The 24378-nt window shown below is 35.9% G+C and overlaps 3 protein-coding genes across 3 annotated transcripts; all 3 read left to right on the top strand.

The window, feature by feature from the left end:
- Window positions 1–6025: 6025 nt before the first annotated feature.
- Window positions 6026–8927, top strand: LOC147854992 (putative pentatricopeptide repeat-containing protein At3g05240). Its single transcript, XM_087331403.1, has one exon. The coding sequence runs from the start codon at window positions 6077–6079 to the stop codon at window positions 8297–8299; it is 2223 nt and encodes a 740-aa protein (XP_087187529.1). The 5' UTR covers window positions 6026–6076; the 3' UTR covers window positions 8300–8927.
- A 1817-nt stretch (window positions 8928–10744) lies between these two features.
- On the top strand, window positions 10745–16704 carry LOC147854993 (ultraviolet-B receptor UVR8-like). Its single transcript, XM_087331410.1, has 11 exons — window positions 10745–10903; window positions 11654–11798; window positions 12116–12226; window positions 12311–12371; window positions 13355–13470; window positions 13598–13683; window positions 14043–14244; window positions 14447–14500; window positions 15339–15449; window positions 15591–15647; window positions 16105–16704. The coding sequence occupies exons 1-11, from the start codon at window positions 10878–10880 to the stop codon at window positions 16336–16338; spliced, it is 1203 nt and encodes a 400-aa protein (XP_087187536.1). The 5' UTR covers window positions 10745–10877; the 3' UTR covers window positions 16339–16704.
- Window positions 16705–19104: 2400 nt separating this feature from the next.
- Window positions 19105–23971, top strand: LOC147854994 (membrane magnesium transporter-like protein). Its single transcript, XM_087331634.1, has 4 exons — window positions 19105–19245; window positions 20884–20936; window positions 21007–21107; window positions 23495–23971. Exons 1-4 carry the CDS (start codon window positions 19173–19175, stop codon window positions 23592–23594), a joined length of 327 nt encoding a protein of 108 aa, XP_087187760.1. The 5' UTR covers window positions 19105–19172; the 3' UTR covers window positions 23595–23971.
- Window positions 23972–24378: the final 407 nt, after the last annotated feature.

The following is a 24378-nucleotide window of genomic DNA, read 5'->3' on the forward strand; positions in this document are numbered from 1 at the left end:
TTATCAAACCAAAAAGAAAGAAAAGAAATTGGGGCAATATATAGGTCCTCGTGCAAAGATGACCTTTCTCTTTTCCTTTTTTGTGCTATCTTTGCAGGTGCACCATCCATGAAAGTAAAAGATGGGACTCTCCCTACCCATATCACACCATACACCACCACATGCACATGTGTTGAGTGCTCATTGCGCATTTATCCCAAAGCCTTTGCTTTTCACGCAATCAATTTTCTTTTTATATTTCACTTGTAGTAAAATAATTGTTATTGGATGGATTGAAGTTGGTAAGATCGAGACTTTGTGTGGTTGTTATGGTGTCATATCACCATACCACATGTTTGCCTACCTCTCTTACCTTCTAAGGTTTGATCTTTCGAATGATTCCCCACTCTTTGTCCCTCCAAAGTTGTAAGTTACCATTTTTGTTTCCAAGGTCAAAGTGTTAGTTTGGATTCATTACCACAATTGTCATAGATGACAAGGACTCTATCATCCCAATTTCTTGAAACTTCTACACCCAGACTGTAGTTCTTTGCTCACATTCTCCTTTCATCATAATAATATATGCCTTCATGCCACGCTTCACATTTGAGGTCCCCCCCTTTTCCCTGTATCTCTCCCTGTGTCTCTCTCAAACACACATCCACATATTGTATTCATTGACCAGGAAGGGTCTAAAAATGAAACCATTCATATGCCTTCCAACATTTACCTCATTATCGGGGGACCAAGTAGGGTAAGTATTTCTCATAATGCTCTCCCAAGGAATTACTTTGTCCTTGACACCTGTTGCCATTGTAGGAGTGTAAAAGGAGCTTGACCTTGTTTCCTTCTGTCAAACTTTATATTGTCTGAAAAAAAATCTTTATTTGAGACTTTGAGTTTAAGTTATGTTGTATCCTGCATGACTTTTATGTTCCTTATAGCCGACGGCCGTACAAAATGAACTCACTCCCATGATTTGGGCAACACTAAGTTAACACTACACGACTTTTATGTTGTTCATAGAAATACAAAATGAACTAGCTACATTTAGGCACATTAATAATCTTATATAATTTAACTAACACCTTGGCTACATCTCATTTCGGTTTGATAGATATCGCACCTGTGACAAGAAGCTATTAAAAGAAGCCATTGTCCTCCCAACATTCTTCACGAAATGCCTTTGGTATGCTTTGGGAATTTTGTTCCTTGCAAATCATTTTCCTCAATAAAATCCTTTCACTCATCACTTGAACCAACAATCCATTGATAAGAATGCAATATATGTGAATCATTTGAAAACAATGACCTACCTACTAGTACTAATCTAAAAGTGACCAAACACATACATATTGATTAGAAAACGTAATGGGACTCACATTGTTTAAAGGGTTAATAAAATATCAATCCCATATGAGTAGCATCATGTAAGTACCTAATGAATCTTCTATATTTAAGGAATGTAGATTGATTTGGATGCATTAACACATATTAGATATAAATCGTCGACTTTCACTCTACAAGTTAAGTAGCTCCAAAATTAAACACACATTATATGTGTGCATCCTAAAGCAAACCGAGGTGTTAAAAACATTTACTCCCCCCCCCCCCCCCCCCCCCAAATGTAGACATGTTTACCAAATTATACACCACTTCAACGTGACAAAGAAAAGTATAAAGTTTGTCTTTAGAACATACAAGCATATATCTTTGTGTTCAATAATGGATGACAAAACGCTTTCATAGATTTTTATTTGGTAAATTTTGTGATTTTCTGTTGTGATGTTTAACAAGTTACAAATTGGGTTGAAAAAGAGAATCTCATTCCTAAGAAAAGGTGGTAGTTGCAACTTGGCATGGAGAAACTATCACTTAGTTTTGATGAAGTAACAAACCAACCTAGTTTGCATCATCGCAACAAACAAAGCCTATTCATATCCGTTTCTTCATGATAGATTATGGTCATATATTAAAGTCATTTGTATTCAATTTTCTCATGTGCTCAACCTAAATTGCTCCATGTAATGTGTAGTGTCCTTTTTGCTAGAACCTAAGGAATCAACAAGATGACACAAAATGGACACAAATGGACAAGATCAATGTTACCCCAGTCTAAATATTTGGGGAGCAACTTCCAAACATTATCTATATGTCGTCACATAATCTTCATCATATAGAATCCAACTGTCTTTTTTAATAGATAGATATAACATTAACATCCGCATGATATCAAATAATATTTATGATCTATGGGATGGATCAAAGCCCTGTGGCAAGGATCCACATGGGATAACTAATTGTATTTGTAGAACTCTCAACATGGGATGTTAAGATGCAATGCTCAAGTAAAACATTGTAATTTTTTGAATAATATGTAATTTCTCTAGTATGCCATTGCTTGCATACAATATGGATTAGTTACACCATTCTCCTTAGGACTAATAATGTTAGTATACGTGGTTTGTATTCAACCTCCAATGGGAATGTATTGTTTAAACCATGGCCACAATTGCTCCAAGGTTCCTTTCACTATGTATGCTCGACAATAGTCACAAGAAATCAAATGTATTTATTTAAAACAATTGAATTAGCATTTCTTACATATACATATATAGCTTCCATATCAAACACCAATACTATAACCAAATCAAATAACCTCTAAATCAATGATATATTATAACTCTAAAATCAATCATTTCAAGTTCACAATATGGTTTACTTTCAAGTTATTGAAAGGATCCCCTTTTCGTATGAGAGCCCACAAGGGTACATTTAGGAAGTCAATGATTTCATGGTTGTTGCATAGCTTGCCATCCATATTCAATGAGAAGAACCAACCCATGCATGCCAATGCAGAATCTCCGTGGATTCATTACCTACAATAAACAACCTACCAACAAGAATTTCCATGTGCACTTTTTAAATCATGTCCAAGATCTACATAGTAGACATAGATTGAGTGTCATGGTGTCTTTCTACACCAACTCTAAATTTGATTCTATTATTGAAACTCTACCATCTCGCTTGATTTGTTGACATAATAATATGGACTTATCAACATGTATTATATGTTACTATGTTGGTAGGTTTGAAGTAAATTTTGTGGAACATGTCACGATGACTTGTTTGGTTATGAAGTGTCATGGCAATTTGTTTGACTATGGGTGTGAGTTGTTGAATACCACGCAAATGTGAGTTGTTTTGTATTTTGATTGGTTGACCTTCTAGTGGAAGATTATGCTCGTTCTTCCACATCTCACCAAATTTATTGATCAAACTTGGTTTGTTTGGTGTTGAGATAGTGGAGCATAGTGAAGCATAGTACTTTCATAATGTATGTGATTGATTGATATTCCTAAGGGAAGAGGGGAAAGTATAATTATTTAATGTCTTATACAACCATATGAGAATAAGACACCTACAAATTGACGTCTTTATAAATTATTGTTGTCATTTGAGTGTTTACACGTGATTCCCGGTTCACGAAATTGGAAGTAGATTGAATTCTCTGCCCTCTTTTTACCGATTCCTTGCATTGTATTCATTTTGTCATGTGTATTTCCTCACTCTTTTCATCCCTCAACAAGCGTCCTATCCATGGCCAAGTTCATAAATGATTTATCCATGGCCAAGCTCGTATATTCATCATTATGAGGCTTAGAATTTAGAGTTAGAACCTAATTTGGTTGGTCTCCATCCAAAACATATTTTAAATAATGTTTAGTTAGTACAACCTACTTGGTTAGTGGAATCAAGCAACAAATACAAGCATATGTTTCATAACCTTTTTCACAAGGGTTATGAGCATATCTATAATGTTGATTAATCTATAGGCCATCGATTGATCTATCAAGTCATAGAACAACCGCATGGAAATATGTGATTTGTGATCGTTTTGATACCTACGGTCTACCTAGGGTGATTGTATATCTTTTGTTGTCCGCAATCTTAAAAATCTTGATACTTATTTGGTAAAATTGACAACACCCTAAAGTGGCTTCAAGTGAAATGTCACTCATGTAAATGAATTTCCATCAACCGACTCAAAAAAGCACCCACATTATGTATAATACATAATCTTGATTCCTCGTAATGTAATTGATCTTCCATATGAAATATATAATAAGCAAGAGCAACAACATTCTTTTCCCAAGCTATTGACACAATTTACTACAAGTGTAGATTTATTGTGACCTTTCAAGGGAGAAACTTGAAAACCTCGAGTTTTGTATATTTTTCTTGAATGCGCCAAAGTTTTCATTACTTCCCCAAAATATAGTCAATTGTCAATAAATTGTGTGCTACCATTACGGAGAACAAAATGAATGTGATGAGAAAGGATATTGCCAAAACTGGGATGTGAGGATGTAAGGTGGTTCAAGTTTCAACTTGTTCCATGTCTGCTACCAAAGAGTGGCAAAAAGATTCCTATATGGCAAAGAAGAGTTACAATTTCCAACTAACTCAACAAAATCCTTATAGATGAAGTACTATTCTCTCTAACAACATGTGTGCTCTTCACACTCTCATTGGAGTTTTATTTTTCTTACGAGAAATTGATGAAATAATAAGAGCAAAACTACGATTCTTCAATGTTTGGCTTCACTACGAATGGATGAAAGGTATGTCTATTTATGGTTCATGGAAGTCACCTTTGGTATAGTTAGTAATGTGGTCCTTCCAACTTCCCTCCAACAGTTTTAGTGATGGACATCAAAGGCAAATGATGCTTGGAGATCTACAAGAGGCTCTTTTTCCTTGCAAAAAAATTTGAACAAAGAAAAAGATGGAAACCGCGATTATATTTTCAGCCTCGCTACAAATGGATGGAAGTTATGGTTACTTACACGCGGTCGGCGGAAGGCGCCCTTTGATGAGGACACGATTGAGATGTGCCCAATGTCTCATGGAAGGCAAAAAATGTTTGGAGATCTACTAGAGGCTCTTTTTCCTTGCAAAAAAACCTGAACAAAGAAAGAGATTGAAACTATGATTCTCAATTTATGAATGGACGGGAGGGAGGTATGGCGCTATTTTCACAATCGGGTCTATGGAAGGCGCCCTTTGGTGGGAACACTATCGGAGGAGCCATCCAACGTCCTGTTGATCATGGCGTGGCGTGATAGGTAGACGAAAGGAGCAAATATGATACAGTTGGAGGATCAAGGTCTTCTTGACAAATTGGCTAATGTGACGGCCTAACAGTTCAACCATTAAACACGAGCACAACAATGGTCAATGCCAAAGAGAGCGATTCGATTGTGTGAGTTGGGCAATCATATGGCCAATTTGAGTGCTCGTGTCCATCTATGGTTTCACTAGGCTAGCGGGGAAGCGTAGGAAATGATTAACAATCGGCAACGGTTTTGTTTGAACCGAACTGAACTGTGAAACCATGGCATAATGATTTAAACGGTTTAGTTCGGTTTCAATAGTTAGAAACCGTGGTTTAAACGGTTATTTATTTATTTTTATTAAAAATTTTAAAAAATTTTAATTTTTTAAAAATAAACGACAACGGTTCTATTTGAACAGAACCGAACGGCGAAACCGTGGCTTAACGATTTAAACACTTTAGTTCGGTTTCAACAGTTAGAAACCACGGTTTAAACGGTTATTTATTTATTTTTATTAAAAATTTTAAAAGAATTTAAATAAAAAATTTAAAAATTGTTTTTAAACAAACATTTCATTTTTAGACCTTATTCTCTCACATTCTAGGAACATCTTAAAAATTGTAAAAATTAAATTAAGTTGAAAACCGAAACCAAACCACGAAACCGCGGTTTTAACGGTTTCGTGGTTCGGTTCAGGTTTTTTTTTTAAAATTGTAAACGGTTCGGTTTTGACCCTCTCGAACCGAACCGAACCGAAACCGTTGCCGATGGTTAGAAAACATGAAAAAGCCCAGGGGCATTTGTTTTGGGAATAATGGAAAACGCAGGGGCATATATAGGAATAATGAAAAACTCAGGGGTATGGTGTCTCATTAGTGCTCTGTTTTTAAATAGTTCTTTTCTGTTTAGCATTGCATTGTGCAGAAGAGAGGAGAGGAACAGGGGAGGCTGAAAACCATGAAGCATCACAGGGGAAGATGCTCCATCAGAATGTGCTCCCTACCGGAGCTTCTTTCATCAGGTTGCTCAAGGACATCTCTGCAAACTCTCACTTGGAAGGTGGTAAGCATGTCCATGCTTGCATTCGACATTCTCCCTTCATTCATGATGTTGCTGTTTGCTCTACTTTGGTCTCTATGTATGGCAAATGTGGTAGCTTTGATGATGCCCTTAAGTCGTTCATTGACATGCCGTCATCATCAGCATCATCACCACCACCACCACTGCAACATGTTGTCACATGGAATGCCACCACAGATGCTCCACAATCATCATCATCATCATCATCATATGATTTCATATGGAATTCCATCACACATGTTCCATCGCCATTCCCATCCCCCGTGCCATCACATGTTGTCACATGGAATGCCATCATAAGTGTATGTGGAAGCTACGAGAAAGGCTTATATGCACATCACCTCTTTGAAAAAATGCTTTTAGAATGTGTAGTAGCTACTAATGTGACCTTCATTAGCCTTATAAAGGCATATACAAGGCAAGGTATGCTTTTAGAAGGCAAGCAACTGCATGCTCGCATATATGGTAGTAGCCTCGACGTGGATAGAATGGTGAGAAATGGTCTATCAAGCATGTATAATAAATGTGGTAGACCTGATATCGGATTGAAGCTCTTTGATAATTCTACATCAGATGTGTACTCAAACAAAGGTCTACTTGAAGAAGACAAACATATGCCTTCACACATATGTGGTAGTAGCCTCGAAGTTGATATGATGGTAGAAAAAGGTCTCTTGGGCTTGTGTAAAAACAAACTGGGTGTTAGAGCTGAAAATGGATTGAAATTATTTGATCATGCCATGTCAGAAGATCACAATGTAGTTTCATGGACCTCCTTAATCTCATCATGTCTTCATCAAGAACGTTTACATGAATCACTCTCCATATACAATGAAATGCAGCAGGCGGGAGTGATTCCAAATTCTTACACTTTTTCTACCCTTCTTTCAGGGTGTAGTAACAATGCGGCTTCAGTACCTGGAAAGCTATTGCATTTCCATGCTGTTTCTTGCTACCATAATCTAGATACTATAATAGGGAACACATTGATAAGGATGTATAGCATGTGTGGTTTCTTTGAAGATGCTTGTAAAGTGTTCGAAGATTTGAATAACTGTGATGATGTGGTATCATGGACAAGTATCATTGCAGCCTATACACATCATAGGATTGGCCATGAAGCTATGCAAACCTTCAAGAAAATGCAAGAAAGAGGAGTATTTCCTGATAAAATCACCTTCCTCACTATCATCGATGCTGTTTCGAACCACGATGAAAGCAAAAGGATTCATATTGGCATTCTTAGCAATGGGTTTGAGCAAGATATTGCGATAGGAAGTGCCCTTGTCAGCATGTATGCAAAATGTAGCCAAGCAGAGAATGCTTGGAATGCATTTAGTAGAATTCAAGATCATAATATGGTGACTTGGAACGTTCTTATTGCAACGTTTGCTCAAGCAAAGCAAACAAGAAAAGCATTCGCATTGTTCTACCAGATGCAACAAGAGGGTTTGGTTCCAGATAAGTCAACATATGTGGGCATCCTTGAAGCTTGTGCTAGTAAATGGATCCTTATTGAAAGCTCACATTTACATGTTCAAATAATCTCCAGTAGTCTCAGAAATGACGTCATCTTGCAAACATCTCTTATTCATATGTATGGGAAAAGTGGGAATGTGGAGAGAGCATGGTTTGTGTTCGGGTCTTCTACAATTCAAGATAGACCTACTTGGAATGCTATGATTTTAGTGTTTTCTCAGCATGGAAAAGGAACTGAAGCTATACAATTATTTGATCGAATGAACCAACAGGGAGTGGCACCAGATGAGATCACATGGATGGGCATGCTTTTGGCTTGTAGTCATTCGGGCCTTGTGGAAGAAGGTTGGACGTTCCTTTCGTTGATGATTAATAAATATGGTATCAAGCCTGATGTAGAGCATTTCAATTGTATGGTTGATCTTCTCGGACGAGCGGGATGCTTAGATGAAGGAGAGCTGCTTATAAAAAGAATGGGATGCCAGCCAAATGTGACAACATGGACAGCTCTTCTAAGTGCTTGCAGAACGCACCAGAATTTAGACCTCGGTGATATTGCGGCAATGCATGCATACCGACTTGAACCTCGAGAATCCGGAACCTACGTTTTGTTGTCTGATATCCATGTCAAAGCAAGATAGACATCCTTTAAAGATGTTTTGTGGTAGGCAAACTTGTTTGGAACTCAGGGTTTAAGGTCTAAGACTTAGCGTTTAAGATGGGCAGTTTTAAATGGTATGTATTGATGCAGTTTGTGTTGTTTTTTGAAGAAGGTTCTTTAGTGTTTAGGATGGGAATAGTATGAATGTTTTCAGATGAGGCAAAAAATTTCAGAAATTGGTTAGGTTTAAACATGCATGTGCAAATAAATTTTGTTTTCAAATTGGTTAATGCATGCCTTTGAGCATGCATTAAGATTTACGAGGGGGAGATTAAAGGGTTTTGTAGTGAGGCAAATTTGTTTGGAAGTTGGTCAGGATTTAGAGTTGAAGATGTGCATATTAAAAGCTGTGTCATGAATAAATTTTGTTTGGGAGCTGGTTAGGTTTTGGGTTTCCTAGCAGAACAAAGACGTGTTTAGAGTTTTTACTAATGGATGAAGCAGCATGTGAGGACAAGAACCAAATGAATTGTTGAAGGAATGCGAAAGACATTTCATGTCATATGCCAACAATCATTCAAACCAGAAAAAGAGTTCAAAAACATTTCAACCATTACCAATGGAAACATTTCTAATAAGAACCTTCCAGGGAGGATGTTTCAAGTCTATCTTGACAAACCAGAAAAGAATTTAAAAAATATTTCAACGAGTAAAAGAAACTTTGTGATTGAAACATTTCTCGTCAGGAACTACACTGTACACATGCTTAGTATTATGCTTCATTTATATTGTTCTACCAGTCTGATTGAGAAACATGACCCAAAATGGAACAGGATTAGCTGCATTTAACCTTTCCGATTGGTGTGACTTGAAAAATGACTGAGACCATTTTGGAATTGCTGTTTTTAACATTGAAAAATGACTTGGTCTAGATATTGTATGTGACATCAAAATGACAATTTTATTCGGATTTGTGTTGCTTTATTAGTTGATATCATCGTTGTATATTTGCCAGGTGTGATAGACTATCATTCTCATGTTCCATGCGCTGTCTACCTTAGCTCTTTGTTCCATGTTGAGAAATTCAAGAACCACAACATTTAAAACCAAATGGTGTGTTGGTGCTTTGCAACATCGATAAAAGGTTATGGGTTCAAGTCTTGACCATCTATTATTACAATAACAACTCCTCATAAATTTATTTTGTGACAATTCACACATAAAACTAAGGGTTCTATTGCAATGGCATTGCCATTTTTTATCCCAATGTAATGGTGTGGAAATGATAGTGTTGCCCTTGACAAGGCTATGACGTACAATATACCCACGTTATTTATGTGCCTCTTTATGTGAAGAAAGAGAGACTTCACCAAAAGTAGACATGATTGGAGATTTGCAATGTGCAGGAGACATTTGTCATACATCAATGTCATCATATACATCCACATTCTTTGTACATACACATGTCATGTGTTTGATCTTTAATGTAGGATGTTCTAAAGTTTTTTCTTTTTCTATGAAGTGAAAACTTGGCAAATCTGACACATGAAAATGGATATTTTGTGGTAAAAAAAAGTACAATGACTTTTGTGAGGCATCCAAAATAAAGCTCATAGATACGAAGGAATAATGCCGTGGACATTATCATCAATGGAATGATGCTATTGACAATACCAATCGAAGGAATAATGTGAAGGTGTAACGATTAGCAACTCAAGAATACCCTCTTCATTAACACTAATCAGAAATCATGAATCATTTTGTCACAAGTCGTGATATGATTGCTTAGACAAGACAATACATGCAAAGCAAAGAATGTGACACTTTGTTGTTATTTTTGTGCAAACAATTAGTGGTAAAATCAACCAAATGATGCAGGGGCACTAAAACACAAGAATAACGAACATAATCCATATATGTATGTGGATAAGGGGTGTGTACACATAGTTTTTTTTATTTTAGGAAAATAGAAACAGAAATGATGGATAAATGGATAGAAAAGAAGAAGATAATAATTAAATAAAAGTAGATAAATAAGTAAATACAAATAAATAAATAGCTCTATGGTATCAAACATGTGATTTAATAGAGAAATAGAAAATAGCTTTAAAATGTGGAATTCGATAAACAAATAAAAAAGATTAGCAAAAACAATGAATATATGTAATTTAATGATGCATAAGGAGACAGGTAATAAAAAAGAGAGGCAAAATGCAGACTTGTTAAAATAGTTTAATACAGATGTAGAAATAAAGTTTAAACCATTGGTGAATATATATATATATATATAATATATATATATAATATATATGTATGTATGGAATCTGATTAGCCTTATAAAAAGCTAATTAATAATTCAAGGAGTGGCAATTAAGAGATAAGTGGAAGGTCATGGGTTCAAATGCAGACAAAACAGCCCAATAATTAACCATCAATATTAATTATAGCCAAATAAAGGCTGTAAAGGCTTTGCTCCTCTGTCCCCTGTCTCTGTGTCTGTCCTCCTTCCCTTCCATCTCTCTCTCTCTCTCTCTATGGGTGTTTAAAGAGATCACAGTGACCACACACACACATACACACACACTCAAAGAAACTACAGAAGACAAAAAAAACCCAAGATGCAGAGTGATGTTGTCTTAGCTTGGTAACCATCTCTGTTTATCTCTTTCAGTTAAATCCGTGTTTATGTGTTTATATGAACAGAGTCTTCATTCATTATCTTTATACTGAGCTTCTTAAGTCTTGTTTTTTATTCAGAGCTTCTTAATTCATGCTTGAACAGAGTTTTTTGGTTCACATTTAAATAGAGCTAAAATTTCATTATTTTAACTGAGTACGCAAAAGGAAAAAACAAAACGTCCTGCTAGCTTTTATAGGGTTGTGATAAAAATTCTCTGTTTTCCCTTGATACCAATTTACGGTTTTTTAATTCGATTAAATGCATTTAATATTGTGATTCTATGTATATGTATGCGTGGTTTTTTCTTGTTTTGGATTGTTTCGTGCAAGGTTAGAGGTGTTTTTTCTTTTAATTCTTTTCCAGAGTTTTAAACTGTAAATATAGTATGCCATTGGGTATTGGATTGTTTCGTGCAAGCGTAGAGGTGTTTTCTCTTTTAAATCTTTTCGAGAATTTTAAACTGTAAATATAGTATGCCCTTGAGTATAAGCTTTCTTTGGGCAAAACTCTCTCTCTCTCTCTCTCTCTCGCTATGTATGTATATATATATATATATATATATATTTGTGATTCTGCAGGGCTCTTTGGAACTGTGAAGTGGGTATATGTTTTCCTTTTAATGTTTTGTTGAATGCTAAACTGTGAGACTGTATTTCATTCGGCAGAGGTTTTCTTGGGTAATGAATCGATAATTTGATTTGTAATTTCACTTAGGGGAGCTGGAGAGGATGGTCAGCTGGGTCTTGGAGATCTCAAAGATCAGGCTGAGGTCTGTGAAGTTAAAGCATTGGAAACTGAGAATGTGACAAGTGTGTTCTCAGGCAGTCGGAATTCGTTAGCTATTTGCAAAGATGGGCGGGTTAGTTTTTCTTCTTCTTTTGCTTATGTCTTTGTTTTCATGAGTTGATGAATCATATGTTTGGAGGTGTATTTAATGAGTCATATAGAGGTCCAAGATAACAAACCATATTCTTAGAGGTGGTATTGTAATGAAGCACATGCTTAAATTTGCAATTTAATAAGTCATAGGCTTAGGTGTGTCACTTTGATGAATCATATGCTTAAATGTGTCAGTTCCTTAGAGGTGTCACTTTAATGAATTGTATGCTTAGCAGATGTCAGGCACTTAATGAATTGTATGCACGGAATCCTCACGTCTTTTGTCATTTTCTATAGCTATTTACTTGGGGCTGGAATCAAAGAGGGACTCTTGGTCACCCCCAAGAAAGCAAGATTGAATGCCTACCTAGTCAGGTTGAAGCCTTGTCACGTGTGAAAATTGTTCAGGTAAGTGAGCTTATCCTTGCTCAACACATTAGCTTTCCTTTCAGGTGAATGATGAATGTGTTTTGTTTGTTTATGGTCTGCTAGGCAGCTATTGGGGGCTGGCATTGTCTTGCTGTTGATACAGAAGGACGAACTTATGCTTGGGGTGTGTCCATTCTTGGTCCTTACAATTATCTTCTTATTCACATGTGCATCACAATCTTGTTTTTTACTTGTCCTCTCAATTCCTTCCTTGTTCATATGTGCATCATGATCTTCTTCTGTTTTAAGACTCTTTTTAATTCAGTATGCATACAATGCTATAAAGACAAAACTTTATGATATGAAGCATATTCTGATGCATTTGACAGAGGTTAATGTTCAGATGTAGGTATTATATGTCTCTCCAATTCCTTCTACTTTTGAATGTTCATTGAAATCTTTTGTTAAAACTCTTTTTCACCCAAGAATTCAGTAATGCATATACTGGATTATATAAAATCATATTTGGAAGATGTAAGAAGAGTGTTTAATGTATTCAAGGTTTGCACTATGTGCCTTATTTGACCTGGCAATGCCTGTCTTACTCATATGTGCATCACAATTTTTTTTCTTTCTCTTTTTCTTTTTCCAACAATGGTTTATATTATGTTTAAAACGATTTACATGAAATTTCAGCATAGATTTTTATCCTCTCAACTGCTCTTGGACTGCTATAGACATATGTATGTCCTAAAGCATTAGTAACAACAGTTATACATGGCCACATGCCTCATGTCGGTGGAGGAAATACCCAGAGTGGTGGCTGATACCTCCAACATATATCACCATTAACCATGCAGAATACCTTCATCCTTTCCCATCTCTTCTTAAAAACCTCTTGTTCTTTTTCTTTAACACTTTCTGGCTTATTCATGCATAAATTGTACCAACATATACCTATATGGTTTGAACTTTGAAAGTATGTTATGATGCATATAACGAGCATATGTGCTTTCTTTTCCATGTCACTTCATTCTGTATTCATCTGTGGATTGCAATCTTTTTATATCCTTTTTACCCATGCATTCATATCAGGACATATAAGCCTCTTCTGATGCATTTACAATACCATGCAACTGAGTTTAAGGGCGATGTTTGGTTTCATAGGTGGAAATGAATATGGCCAGTGTGCTGAAGAGCCAGAACAGAAGGGTGAAACCAAAGTTCTACGGCGAGATATAGTCATCCCACAACGTTGTGCACCTCATTTACGTGTTCGTCAGGTAAATACTATTAAGGTGGTCGCCATCCGTATAAGCCCTGCTTTCTTTCAAAAAAAGGAAGTAAACAAAAGAACACAAAGATCATTGACAGATGAGTTTCTAAAGATAAATTTGTATGCTTAACCAGGTTGCAGCTGGTGGCACTCATTCTGTAGTACTTACACATGATGGGAATGTGTGGACTTGGGGACAGCCCTGGCCCCCTGGTGATATGTGAGTATTGAAAATGATCAAATATATATTAAGTCTTTACATCAATGGGCAACACACCAAAATACCCCAGTAAGTTTTCAAACATTTACCGAATAGCCATACATGGTGGTAATTTGTGTAGTACAGAAGGGTATTCTGGTCATTTGGAAACTTATGGATGTTTCCAGGTGATCTTTCCCCTTTGAAAATTGCATATTAATGAGGCAAATAGAGAGGCTTAAAATTGTTATTTCAAAGATTGGCTTTTTTTCACTCAGTTATTATTATTGGCAGTAGAGAAGCAGAAATTTTGAATTAAAAGATCTAACAACTGCATTTCTTCTTTTAATGTTTTGTTTTTTATTGATCCGAACATGCAGTAAGCAGATATCTACTCCGGTGCGAGTGCAAGGGATTGAAAATGTGAAGCTTATTGCTGTAGGTGCTTTCCACAACTTAGCTCTCTCAGAGCATGGTGAGGTTTGGGCATGGGGGAACAATGAATATGGTCAGCTAGGAACAGGGGACACACAACCCCATGCTCTTCCTGTTCCCGTAAAGGGCTTAGATGACCTTATCATGGTATGCACTATTGCTTTTCTGAAACTGCTCAAGGAGTTTTGTTGATTGCAACCTCTTATGTAGTATTATTTGCTTTTAAGTTCCTTTGTATAGTATTATTACTATTTAAGCTGGTTTTGTGGCCCTATTTCTTTTTAAGTTGCTTATTTAATATGAGAGTATCTCATTTGCTAAATATAAATGCTCTGTATGTCATCGTCAGGTTGATATAGCAGCTGGTGGATGGCATTCCATGGCTTTGACTCCTGATGGTGAGGTGAGAAGGTTTTATTTTATTTTATTTTATTTTGATGTCCCCTCTTTCTTTGTTAACAGTTTATGTGAAATTAGAAAAGCAATTTGAAACAATTACGTTTTCTTATGTTCCACACTAACCAAAGAAAGTGACATTAACGTAATTTAGAAACGAGAATTTCAACTAAAAGATGATTCACTATATTCTTGTGAGAAATGAATGCATGGTTTTATGGGATGCCTTAAATGTTAAGACCATTTTTGCGATGTAATTATTTCAAAGATTTTCTGTGACTTGGTTTTGTTGTTTATTATTGCATGACATATGGTAAAAATTTATTCCTTCCTAATAAAGAAGAGAAAGACCATATAACTTGCTAATGAAAGATAGATGATTCAAAATACAAACCTGGCAATGTATATTTGTGAACATTGCTTTTTTTCATAGTTATTAAAAAATGCATATTTTGTGTTTAGACATTTTGAATACTTTGAAGTATTCTACACGTATCCTACATTTTAGAACTGACATTTTGAAATGTTTCACGTATTCCATCTATTCTATGTATTCAACAAGTATTTAGTGTTTCCAAAAGAAATTAAAATTTAAAAAGCTCAAAAATAAATTTAAGAGAAAAACTTTAAAATGGAAGAAGTATTTGACATATTCTACATATTTAACGTATTTTTTCTATAGAAAATGTATTCTGAGCATTAAAAAATTTAAAATTTAAAAAGCTCAAAAATAAATTTAAGAGAAAAACTTTAAAATGGAAGAAGTATTTGATATATTCTACATATTTTACGTATTTTATATGTAGAAAATGTATTCTGAGCATTAAATAATTCTTCCACTACAGGTCTATGCATGGGGTAGGGGTGAACATGGTAGGTTGGGTTTTGGTGATGACAAGAGCAGTAAAATGGTTCCTCAGAAAGTGCAGTTGCTTGCTGACGAAATTATTGTACAGGTTTGTATGTTTTGATTAAAAAGTATGAATAAAATAAAATAAAAAATTGACATCATATGTTTTGGTCTTTCTTGTGCTCATGCAAAGAAAAAGAAATTTGTATTTGTATTTTTGATCCGTTTGAAGTGTGATTTCTGAAAGGTTTCTTGTGGTGGTACTCACTCGGTGGCGTTATCCAAAGAAGGTCGAATGTTCTCGGTATGAGAGAATTATTAATTTTAAGCAGATAGTTTCCTTCATTCATATTAATTATCAAAAAATCAAATAGAATTTTCATTTTTTTGAGCTGGTAAAAAGATAGAAATCGATAAAAACTCGATAAACATATGAAGTTTTTATTATGATAATTTCCTTTTTCTATCAATGAAAACAAAACCCTATAAAATAGCTAGTTTTTGAGCTGATAAACTACTTTTATTCCCCGGTAAAATCAAAACAATGAAACGGAAGTTATTGAGCTGCGCAAAAACCGTTTTTATCCTGGATAAAGGAAAATCCATTCCAAGTTTTAAAGGTTTAAAAACCTGACATAGAGCTGATAATTGCTTGTTTTATCCTTAACAGCAAACTTTTTGAGCTAGTTCTCTAGGTTTTTAAAATATGGTTGAGCTGATAAATTTCTTTCTTTCTTTATTTAATGATTCTTCATTTATAGTTTGGTCGAGCGGATCATGGCCGGTTGGGGTATGAGGGAGCAGTTACAACTGGGCAGCCAATAGAGGTGCCTGTACGGTCTGGTGAACCAACGATGAAGCCCAGTTTGGTCAACGGAGACGACATTGATGGAGATTCATACTCTGGGATGTGGTCAGTTAAATACATTGCATGTGGTGGAAGACACACTTTAGCTCTGGCATCATTGGTGTCTGACGACCAACACGCCCCATGAAAAACTTGTATTGTTTCTTCAAAATAGCAAGTAAAGAGGGCTCTCTTTTGATGATGGGTAAAGAAATTAAGCATTTCTTGATTCGTAAAATACAATCTCCATGACCTCTTATATGGTTGATGTCTCTAGTAGCTTCCTTGTTCTTCCCATCATGACAAATACACAAACTAGAAGCAATATGTTTCTGATCGTTCTGAAGGATATACAAGCCTAGCATAGGAAAATGGCTGATTATTATTATTATTATTATCATTGTATGAGCCCTCCTAAGCAAAAAACTTGTTAAATAATAATACCCCACCATGGCCTTGAAGTTGTTCAGGTTTTGTTTTTGGTTTTCTACAGAACGCATGTCAGCTTGACATTAAAAGGAAGCACAATGTAAGCTAATGATTTGTGTTTTGCGTGCGAGTTTTATTTTTCTTCCTAACCATCTTGAGTGAGGATTAGCCGGTGAGAACTATGTGCTGAGGAGGTTTGCATGCTCTTATGAATCTTTGAATGGCAGAAGATGCCATAACTCTGCACATGTACTGAATTCACATCATCGTAATGCTCAATCATGACTTGATCGGTGTGGATGAAGAAGATGATGGTGAGAGCAAGGACTCATATTATTTTAAGGTGATCATGATTTGTTAGATGGACAACATATATATACATTCATGCACAGCCATGAAGAATTTTGCTTGAAATGGTTATAGCTTGTAATTAGTTCTTGTGGTAATAATGATGGAACCCAATTTTAAAAAAATGTTGATTTGGTAATATAATGATAACGTTGATAGCCATGATGATGGTTATATGGTGGAATGGTACTTAGGTGTTTACTGAATCAATTTATCCATATCAGTTACTTGGTGACATGTTTCTCGCAATCTGAAATTTAGTTTCACTTGGTGGCTGGGATGACTCCACAGAAGAAAACACCCTTTCTATACCCATGAATGTGGTGGACATGGAAAATTAGTGACCATGAAAGATATAACTGTAACAATGTTTACCTAATATGATAAGATCTATAGTAGCATGTTTAAGGAATGCGTGCCCGTGGTGTGCCACTTTATATAAATGTGTATATATAAAATATGTTGTGTTATGAAGTTATGTCGGAACATCAATTTTGGATTCTAGAGAACCTTCCATTGTGACTAATCCCATGGTTCACTTCTATAGTTAGTCATTTCAATGACTAATTTGTCGAAATCAACCTTGTCAATTTTTCCTTAGAAACAAAGAGTTATGTTTGCATTTCTGCACCCCTCACCCCTATCATGTGCTATGTTAATGTCCCAATTATGTCTCCCATGAAATAATGTAACATAGACATGCTAAGAACCTCATTCACTTTGCATAGTTCAAAATCATGCATATACACACATGCACATGAGCTTGTGTATTCTCTTAAGGTAGTGAATCCATGGACCTATTTCCTTGAAAAAAAAAGTGTCCCCAAGGTTTACTTGATTTCTCTAGTTTGCCATTAAGTTTTCATTATTTCCCAAAAACCCACTTGCCCAATTACCAAAAGAGTTGCTAATTGTCTCTATGATAATCTCCATAACCACATTTGACAACAAAGTATCGATCCCTCCACCCGACACTATGTATACATGGCTCCAAGTTGTAAGGAATATAAGTATTTTATCTGGTAGATTTGTTCAAGCTCATCATGTCAAATAGCTTCGTCACAATCCACACTGGCAATGCTAGTATCATGACCCAAAAGGATACGTGAGATTCTTCACCTATATCTTGAGGCAATTTGGTGCAATTTGGGAGGATTGGTGCGCTCAACCCCAGCTTAATACAAATTCATGCGTTTTCTTGGAGGGATCACGGGAATGTTTTTCCTCTGTGTGCCAATTAGTTTTTTCGGTTCTTTATGAAATCGAGGTATGCCAATGCAAGCTAGCAAAAGCGCTTTCATAGGGAAATATCAAGAAGTGAGCCATTTTTATTGCCAAAAATAGAAGGCCGGAAATACTCTAAAGTCAACTAACAATCGGCAACGGTTTGGTTTGGTTTGAGAGGGTCAAATTCGAACCTGTTTGGAACCAAACCGTTAAAACCGCGGTTATGTGGTTCAACTTCGGTCAAATATTAATTTTTAAATTTATAATATTTCATTATTTTTAAATTTTAAAGATGTTCCTAAAATGTGAGAATAAGGTTTAAAAATGAAAAGATTGTTTAAAAACAAATTTTCACAAATAAAAAACAAAAATTGTTAAATCGTTTAAACCGGCATTTCGCTATCGAAACTGTGCTGCGTATAACCGCCCACCTTTTGAAACCAAACCGAACCATTTTTAAAAAGAGAAAAGCACTAGTGTACCCCTGGAAGTTCGTCTATTTACCAGAATGCCCCTGGAAGTTCCAAATTGACCAAACTACCCCTATGTCCAAAAAATTACACTTTATAAAGTAATTATACACTCTTGTCTACAAGCCCTATTTACAAAAGATGGAAGAAATGGACCCGAACTAGCCCTATTCACCAAAGATTTGAGTGTATAATTACTTTATAAAGTGTAATTTTTTGGACATAGGGGTAGTTTGGTAAATTTGGAACTTCCAAGGGCATTCTGGTAAATAGACGAACTTCCAGGGGTATCCTGGTACTTTTCCCTTTTAAAAAACCTAAACCTGAACCGAACCATTGAAACGGTCAAGCCGTTAAGCCGAGGTTTGGCGGTTCGGTTCAAACCGAACGGTTGCCCATTGTTAATTTAGAATTTAGAACATAAAGAAAGAAGAAGAAAGAAGAAAGTCCTCTGCCTCCCCTGCACCGAGAGACCTCTGCCTGCCCTCATCGATCCATCGAGCTCGCCATGGCTATAGACTTTGCTATTGGGACTCTCGGTCTCCTCATCTTAGGTCACGCAGGTTTCTCTACCATTCAGTGTAAGCGACCTCTCTAATCTCTCTCCCTCCTCCCCCTCCCTGTATCATGTCGTCTCTTGGTTTGTTCGATGTTTCTTGGTCCTTTCTTTGTTTATTTATCGATTCCTTTCCCTTCGACTCTGATCCGTTTAGTCATCAGGATCCGTTCGTTCATAACTTTGTTAATTAGCTAGCTAGTTACAGTTGAAGAACTTCTCTCTCTCTCTCTCACACACACACACAAGTTCGGTGTGTTCACTAGCTCCTTCTTTGGTTTAGGATGTCACAGTAAAATAATGATCTGCAGAGCGTGCAAAGATGAAGCTTCAAAATTAAGCTCGTTTTAGATCGAAAAAATATTTCATTAGACCCCAAAAATCAAACTCGAATAAATGGCCACGGTTTCAAAGACAATACATACACCTAAAAATTTTGTGGGTTTTATATCAATATTTATGCTGCACATAAATTTGAAACCCAGTTTAGATTTGAAAGTCGTTCAAAGATTGCAAAGATCAGTCTCAAACAACTTGCAAAATTTGCAAAAACAATATATAAAACTATTAATTTTGTGTATTTACTCTGGTATCTATGATGTGCATAAACGTGAAACCCATTTTAGGTTGGAATCATTCGAATGTTTGCAAAAAACTTTGTAACTGAAATTATTAAAATTAATGAACTGGGTTTGGTCGAAATATTTGCACGAATGAAATTGATTTTGATACAGAGGAACAGCAGTGTGACTTATTTTCTCACATAAAATCCTCTAAGTGTCAACACCAAACAGTATCCCTCTCAGTTGCTCTCTTCTGTTTTTTAGTGTTTTATATGCATATATACACAAATATATCACAATTAGATTTTTTTCTTTAACAATTCTAATCCCAATTTCAAAGAGTGATTGAAATCTCAGGGTTGAACTACATTGAAAAGAGGAGCTCTTTGTACATTGCTGGATCCCCACCTTTATATTTAAATAGATTATTAATGAACATTGACCATACGTACAAATACTTTCAAATCCAAATTTAGAAATAATGTTTCAAGTAACATCACATGTGAAAAACAATTCATAAAATCTCATTTTGAGGATGTGACACATGTACTATGCTAAAATTATTTGAAGGGTTAGCCCTCTCAATCACTCTCTGTCTCTCTGCCTAAAATTGATGGTAACAGTAGCAAAGAAATAATAAATATTTAAAGATACTGGAACCCAAATATGGTCAATGAGTTTCTTACAAGCTAGCGTTACTTTGAGTGGAATTTCTCCAAAGATTTATTGTGACTTGCTCATCAATTTTCTCATAGAAATGGTATCACTGCATATTGCCACTCTTTCTTGGAATAGTCATATCTAGAAATCCACTATTCCTTCATAAAATTTTCAATATATTCCTTAAATCTCCCCAAAGCTAGGAATTTTTCACTTCAATTCCAGTTGTCTTCGGGAATATCTTATCAAGTTTATGAAGCATTCACCTTGTTTAATTACGCTCTCTCTTGCTCTCTGTAGTTGCTAATTCTCTGCTAATTTGTGAGCCTACACTATTATGTTTGTGTGTGTGTGTGCGAGATAGAGAGAGAGCTTGGATGAATGCGTTGCTGGTGAAATTATTTTTTTTACGGGACACTTATAGCACGTAAATTTTACAGATCAAGGTATCTTGAAGCTAAAAGATGAAGAATTTATTTTGCCACCTTTCCAGGTATTATTTTTGGGACTTTTTACGTTCTCCTAAAAAGAGGAATCAATGATTGACCTATTCTTATGTGTAGGTTATCATGGAGCTTTTGATTAGCCTTACTCTTTGCTTTTGGGCTGCTTTGAGAGTTCCAGGACAGTTTTTGCCCATTTTACCCGACATGGAGAGCGATAGGTATACTTCTTAAGACTCAAATCATAATTTTCCACTGGGCCTCTTTTCTTGCCTCCTCTCTTTGTCTTCAAATTTATAGCTTGGACCGTGCCAACCTCCATTCTCTGGTTTAGACATCTGTTCTAAGCTTGTGGACTTGGAGATGTCAACTCTGACACATTTGAACTGTGATCCACTTCAACTCCTCCTGCACACCACCCGCTGATGACGTTAAAACTGGACAGTGTTTATGGCCATGACTTTGGTTTTTGCCACAGTGACTATTTGGTTGCTACCTTTACAAAAAGTTACGTATTGCATGTAAAAACTTTTGCAGTCTTAGTTGAGAATGTTTGCTACCTTAGTGTCTTTTAAGAGGAGGCCAAAATGGTCTATGAGACCAAACAAGAGGTATATCTTAAAATGTTGTCTCATCTTTGAGAACAGACCAAAACAAATGTCACTAAATAAAAATAGGCGTGACTAAAGCATCCCATTGTCTATTCACATAAGATTTTCAAGTCAGATGGATTGTACGTTTTGTCTTTCAAAGGTCTCCAGCATAGGTCAATCTGCTGGAGAGATCTCCGAAGCGATGGATGCACCTGTGCTGGCAGGAGATAATGGTCTTTATGTGTCAATCACAAGGATAGTGAGATTCTGATCTACCAGGCCAGGCCTACGTGCACAAAAAATTGCTATTGCCCAATATTTTGTACAAGAGAGAGAAAGAAGAAAGAAAGTTATATTAACTTCTTTTAAGAGGCCAAATGGCCTATAAGACCAAACAAGAGATTACATCCTAAAATGTTGTCTCATCTTTGAGAAGAACCAGCTAAGGTAAAAACATGAATAGAATTAGAAATAACTATGACATGACTATGGAATCTCGTCATCTATGATGGTAATATTCTCAGATATATTGTAACTTTAAGTTTTTGAAAGAGCTCTAGCATAGGTCAATCCAGAAAGGAGAGGTCTCTGAAGTGAGGGAAGCACCTACAATGGTGGAAGATAATGATGTTTTTTTGTTGATGACAATGGTGATGAGATCGTGGTCCACGAGGTCAATGCTTTGTGCACAACAAATTGCTATTACCTGATCTGAACCCATTTGTGTAGCCCTTGATTGCCTTGTAGCATGAGCAGGAATGATGGGATGAAAGAAAGTTGTGATTGTTCTTTGTTGATGAGTTTGTGTGGCTGTATTGTTATCCAACAACTTTTCCCCATGTCTCTTGAATTCTAGCAAGAAGCGTTGCAGGGACCGTTGATCCTCATATCCATTACCTCGCGTAGTGGGCCAAAGCCTTGCATAAAGAGGCAATGGTATCTTCCTCTTATTCACCAAAAAGAGTACTTAAATATGACAAATATAATGTACTTGAGATTCCAATCCTTAATAACACAACACAATTGGCAGATTCTTCCTTCTAAAGGCATTCATGCATATTTTCCTCAATCTCTTAACTGATGCGAAGAATTTTGCAGCTGCCCTATCATACTACGCAGCACATGGAACAGATGTATGTCCATATAAGAGTGCCTGATGATGAATCCATTCTCCAATGTGTGTATAAAGTGTCTTATAATGGGCCATCTTCATAACAAGAGATGTTGCAGGGCTGGTCCATGTTATTTTGTTTTCGAAGTTGATAATCAGTTCAGATCTCTCTATTCTTTTCCACTTTTGTCATGTTTAGATGGTGACAAAAACCAAGTTATATTGGAATGGAGGTAGTGCATTTACACTTATGCCATGTGACTCGAACTTGTTGTGTATCAGCATACCAACAATGATCATCGCCATTTTCAGCAAGTTGTTCTGATGACATAAGTGCCAACCTTGGGTACCTCGTTTAGGGAACTCCCAAAGCCATTGGATACTGATCACTGATTGGAATACTGTTAAGGCATTTAGATGTCTTTCTAGTCCCTCCTAGGAGTTCGACATGAGCACAATATCATCAGCATATAGTAATTGTTGCTCCCAAACCACTGAATCCTTCTATGTAATCTGATACCTCACCTATAGTGAGAGTGAAGAGAGTGGGTGATAGTGAGCATCCTCATTTTACTCCAAATTTGCTAGCCACAGCCTCTAACAACCCCATCGAGAGACTGCACTTTTCATTGCATGGATTCATATAGTGCATAGATTCCCCCTTGCAAAAGGAGTTAAATTGTGTCCTCATAACTATTATGCTGGCATGGAAAAGAAATATTGTGCTCTTTAGTTTAATTGCATGTTTCATCTGGGGATCAGGAAGTGTAAAGTATTGCCTATTGGCAATTCAACGTGTTCCACTCAATTGCAGTACCGTTATAGTGTTTTTCACACATTTATTATCCAATTGTCTTTTCACTAGAGAGAGAGAGAGAGAGAGATTTGCTAATCTTTTGTGCAGGCTTACACACTTGTCTGAGAATCTGGATTTCATAACCTTTAACCATCGGGGGAAGGTGTTCCCATTGGAAATTGATGCGAAATTGAATCTAAAGAACTAAATGTCTCTTTCAACTAGATTCAATCTCTGCATGGAGGATCGATATGAAAAGAAGATTAAATTGCAACTCTTCATATTTCGGTTGCCATTAGTTTTGCATGTCATGATAATTCTTAGTACATGCAAACAACTAATCCTCTCAACATCGAGTTTTCTCAGATCTTGTGTTTCTGCTCTTGAGATTTTAGGTGAAATTTGAGGCTGCCTTCCTTTGTGTAGTGTATGGACCATAGCTGGTTATAAGACATTATTCCATTTGTTGGTCACTTATTAGTCATATTTGAGTAATTTACATTTTTAATCCTGGATATGAGCAAGGCTTGTACGTTAGAAGTTATTACATTATAATTATGATTAAGATGCTTATTATTTCAATAACTCTTGTAATGCTAGATATTATTATGTCATAATGATGATGAATATGATCATAATTCATCAAAAGAAAGTGATTTAGTTGTGATCATATCACAATATCAAAGCTTATCTGATTTTGGAGATGTGGGTATAATTATGAATGGATGGATTGGAGAGTGTCTAAAGTGTGTTGCATGCTGTTAAATTATATGGTTGTTGTGATGTCAATTTGTTATTGATTTGGACGAACAAATTGAGAAGGTTGATCAATCAAGCTTCAAATGGCCAAACAGATTTTAATTATTTTCAAGGTTGAGTGTAAAATCAATAAGTTTAATGAGTTTCATGGGATCTTGATTTAGAATTAGAAATTACTTCTGTGAATCATGGGAAGGGTATCTCAACTATTCAATCAGAAAACATGCAAACAC

Source organism: Azolla caroliniana, unplaced genomic scaffold (assembly GCF_043228905.1).
Source record: "Azolla caroliniana isolate FFs.n. ecotype wild unplaced genomic scaffold, voAzoCaro1.0.p SCAF_15, whole genome shotgun sequence".
Taxonomy (NCBI): domain Eukaryota; kingdom Viridiplantae; phylum Streptophyta; class Polypodiopsida; order Salviniales; family Salviniaceae; genus Azolla; species Azolla caroliniana.

What these genes read in the sequence shown, in the direction of transcription:
- LOC147854994 (XM_087331634.1), top strand. Translation starts at nt 19,173, where the DNA reads ATGGCTATAGACTTTGCTATTGGGACTCTCGGTCTCCTCATCTTAGGT. An exon ending in TTATTTTGCCACCTTTCCAG is followed by an intron (nt 20,937 to 21,006) that starts GTATTATTTTTG and finishes TCTTATGTGTAG; the next exon opens with GTTATCATGGAGCTTTTGAT. An exon ending in CCCGACATGGAGAGCGATAG is followed by an intron (nt 21,108 to 23,494) that starts GTATACTTCTTA and finishes TCTTTTGTGCAG; the next exon opens with GCTTACACACTTGTCTGAGA.
- LOC147854992 (XM_087331403.1), top strand. Translation starts at nt 6,077, where the DNA reads ATGCTCCATCAGAATGTGCTCCCTACCGGAGCTTCTTTCATCAGGTTG.
- LOC147854993 (XM_087331410.1), top strand. Translation starts at nt 10,878, where the DNA reads ATGCAGAGTGATGTTGTCTTAGCTTG. An exon ending in AGGACGAACTTATGCTTGGG is followed by an intron (nt 12,372 to 13,354) that starts GTGTGTCCATTC and finishes TTGGTTTCATAG; the next exon opens with GTGGAAATGAATATGGCCAG. An exon ending in CCCTGGCCCCCTGGTGATAT is followed by an intron (nt 13,684 to 14,042) that starts GTGAGTATTGAA and finishes CCGAACATGCAG; the next exon opens with TAAGCAGATATCTACTCCGG.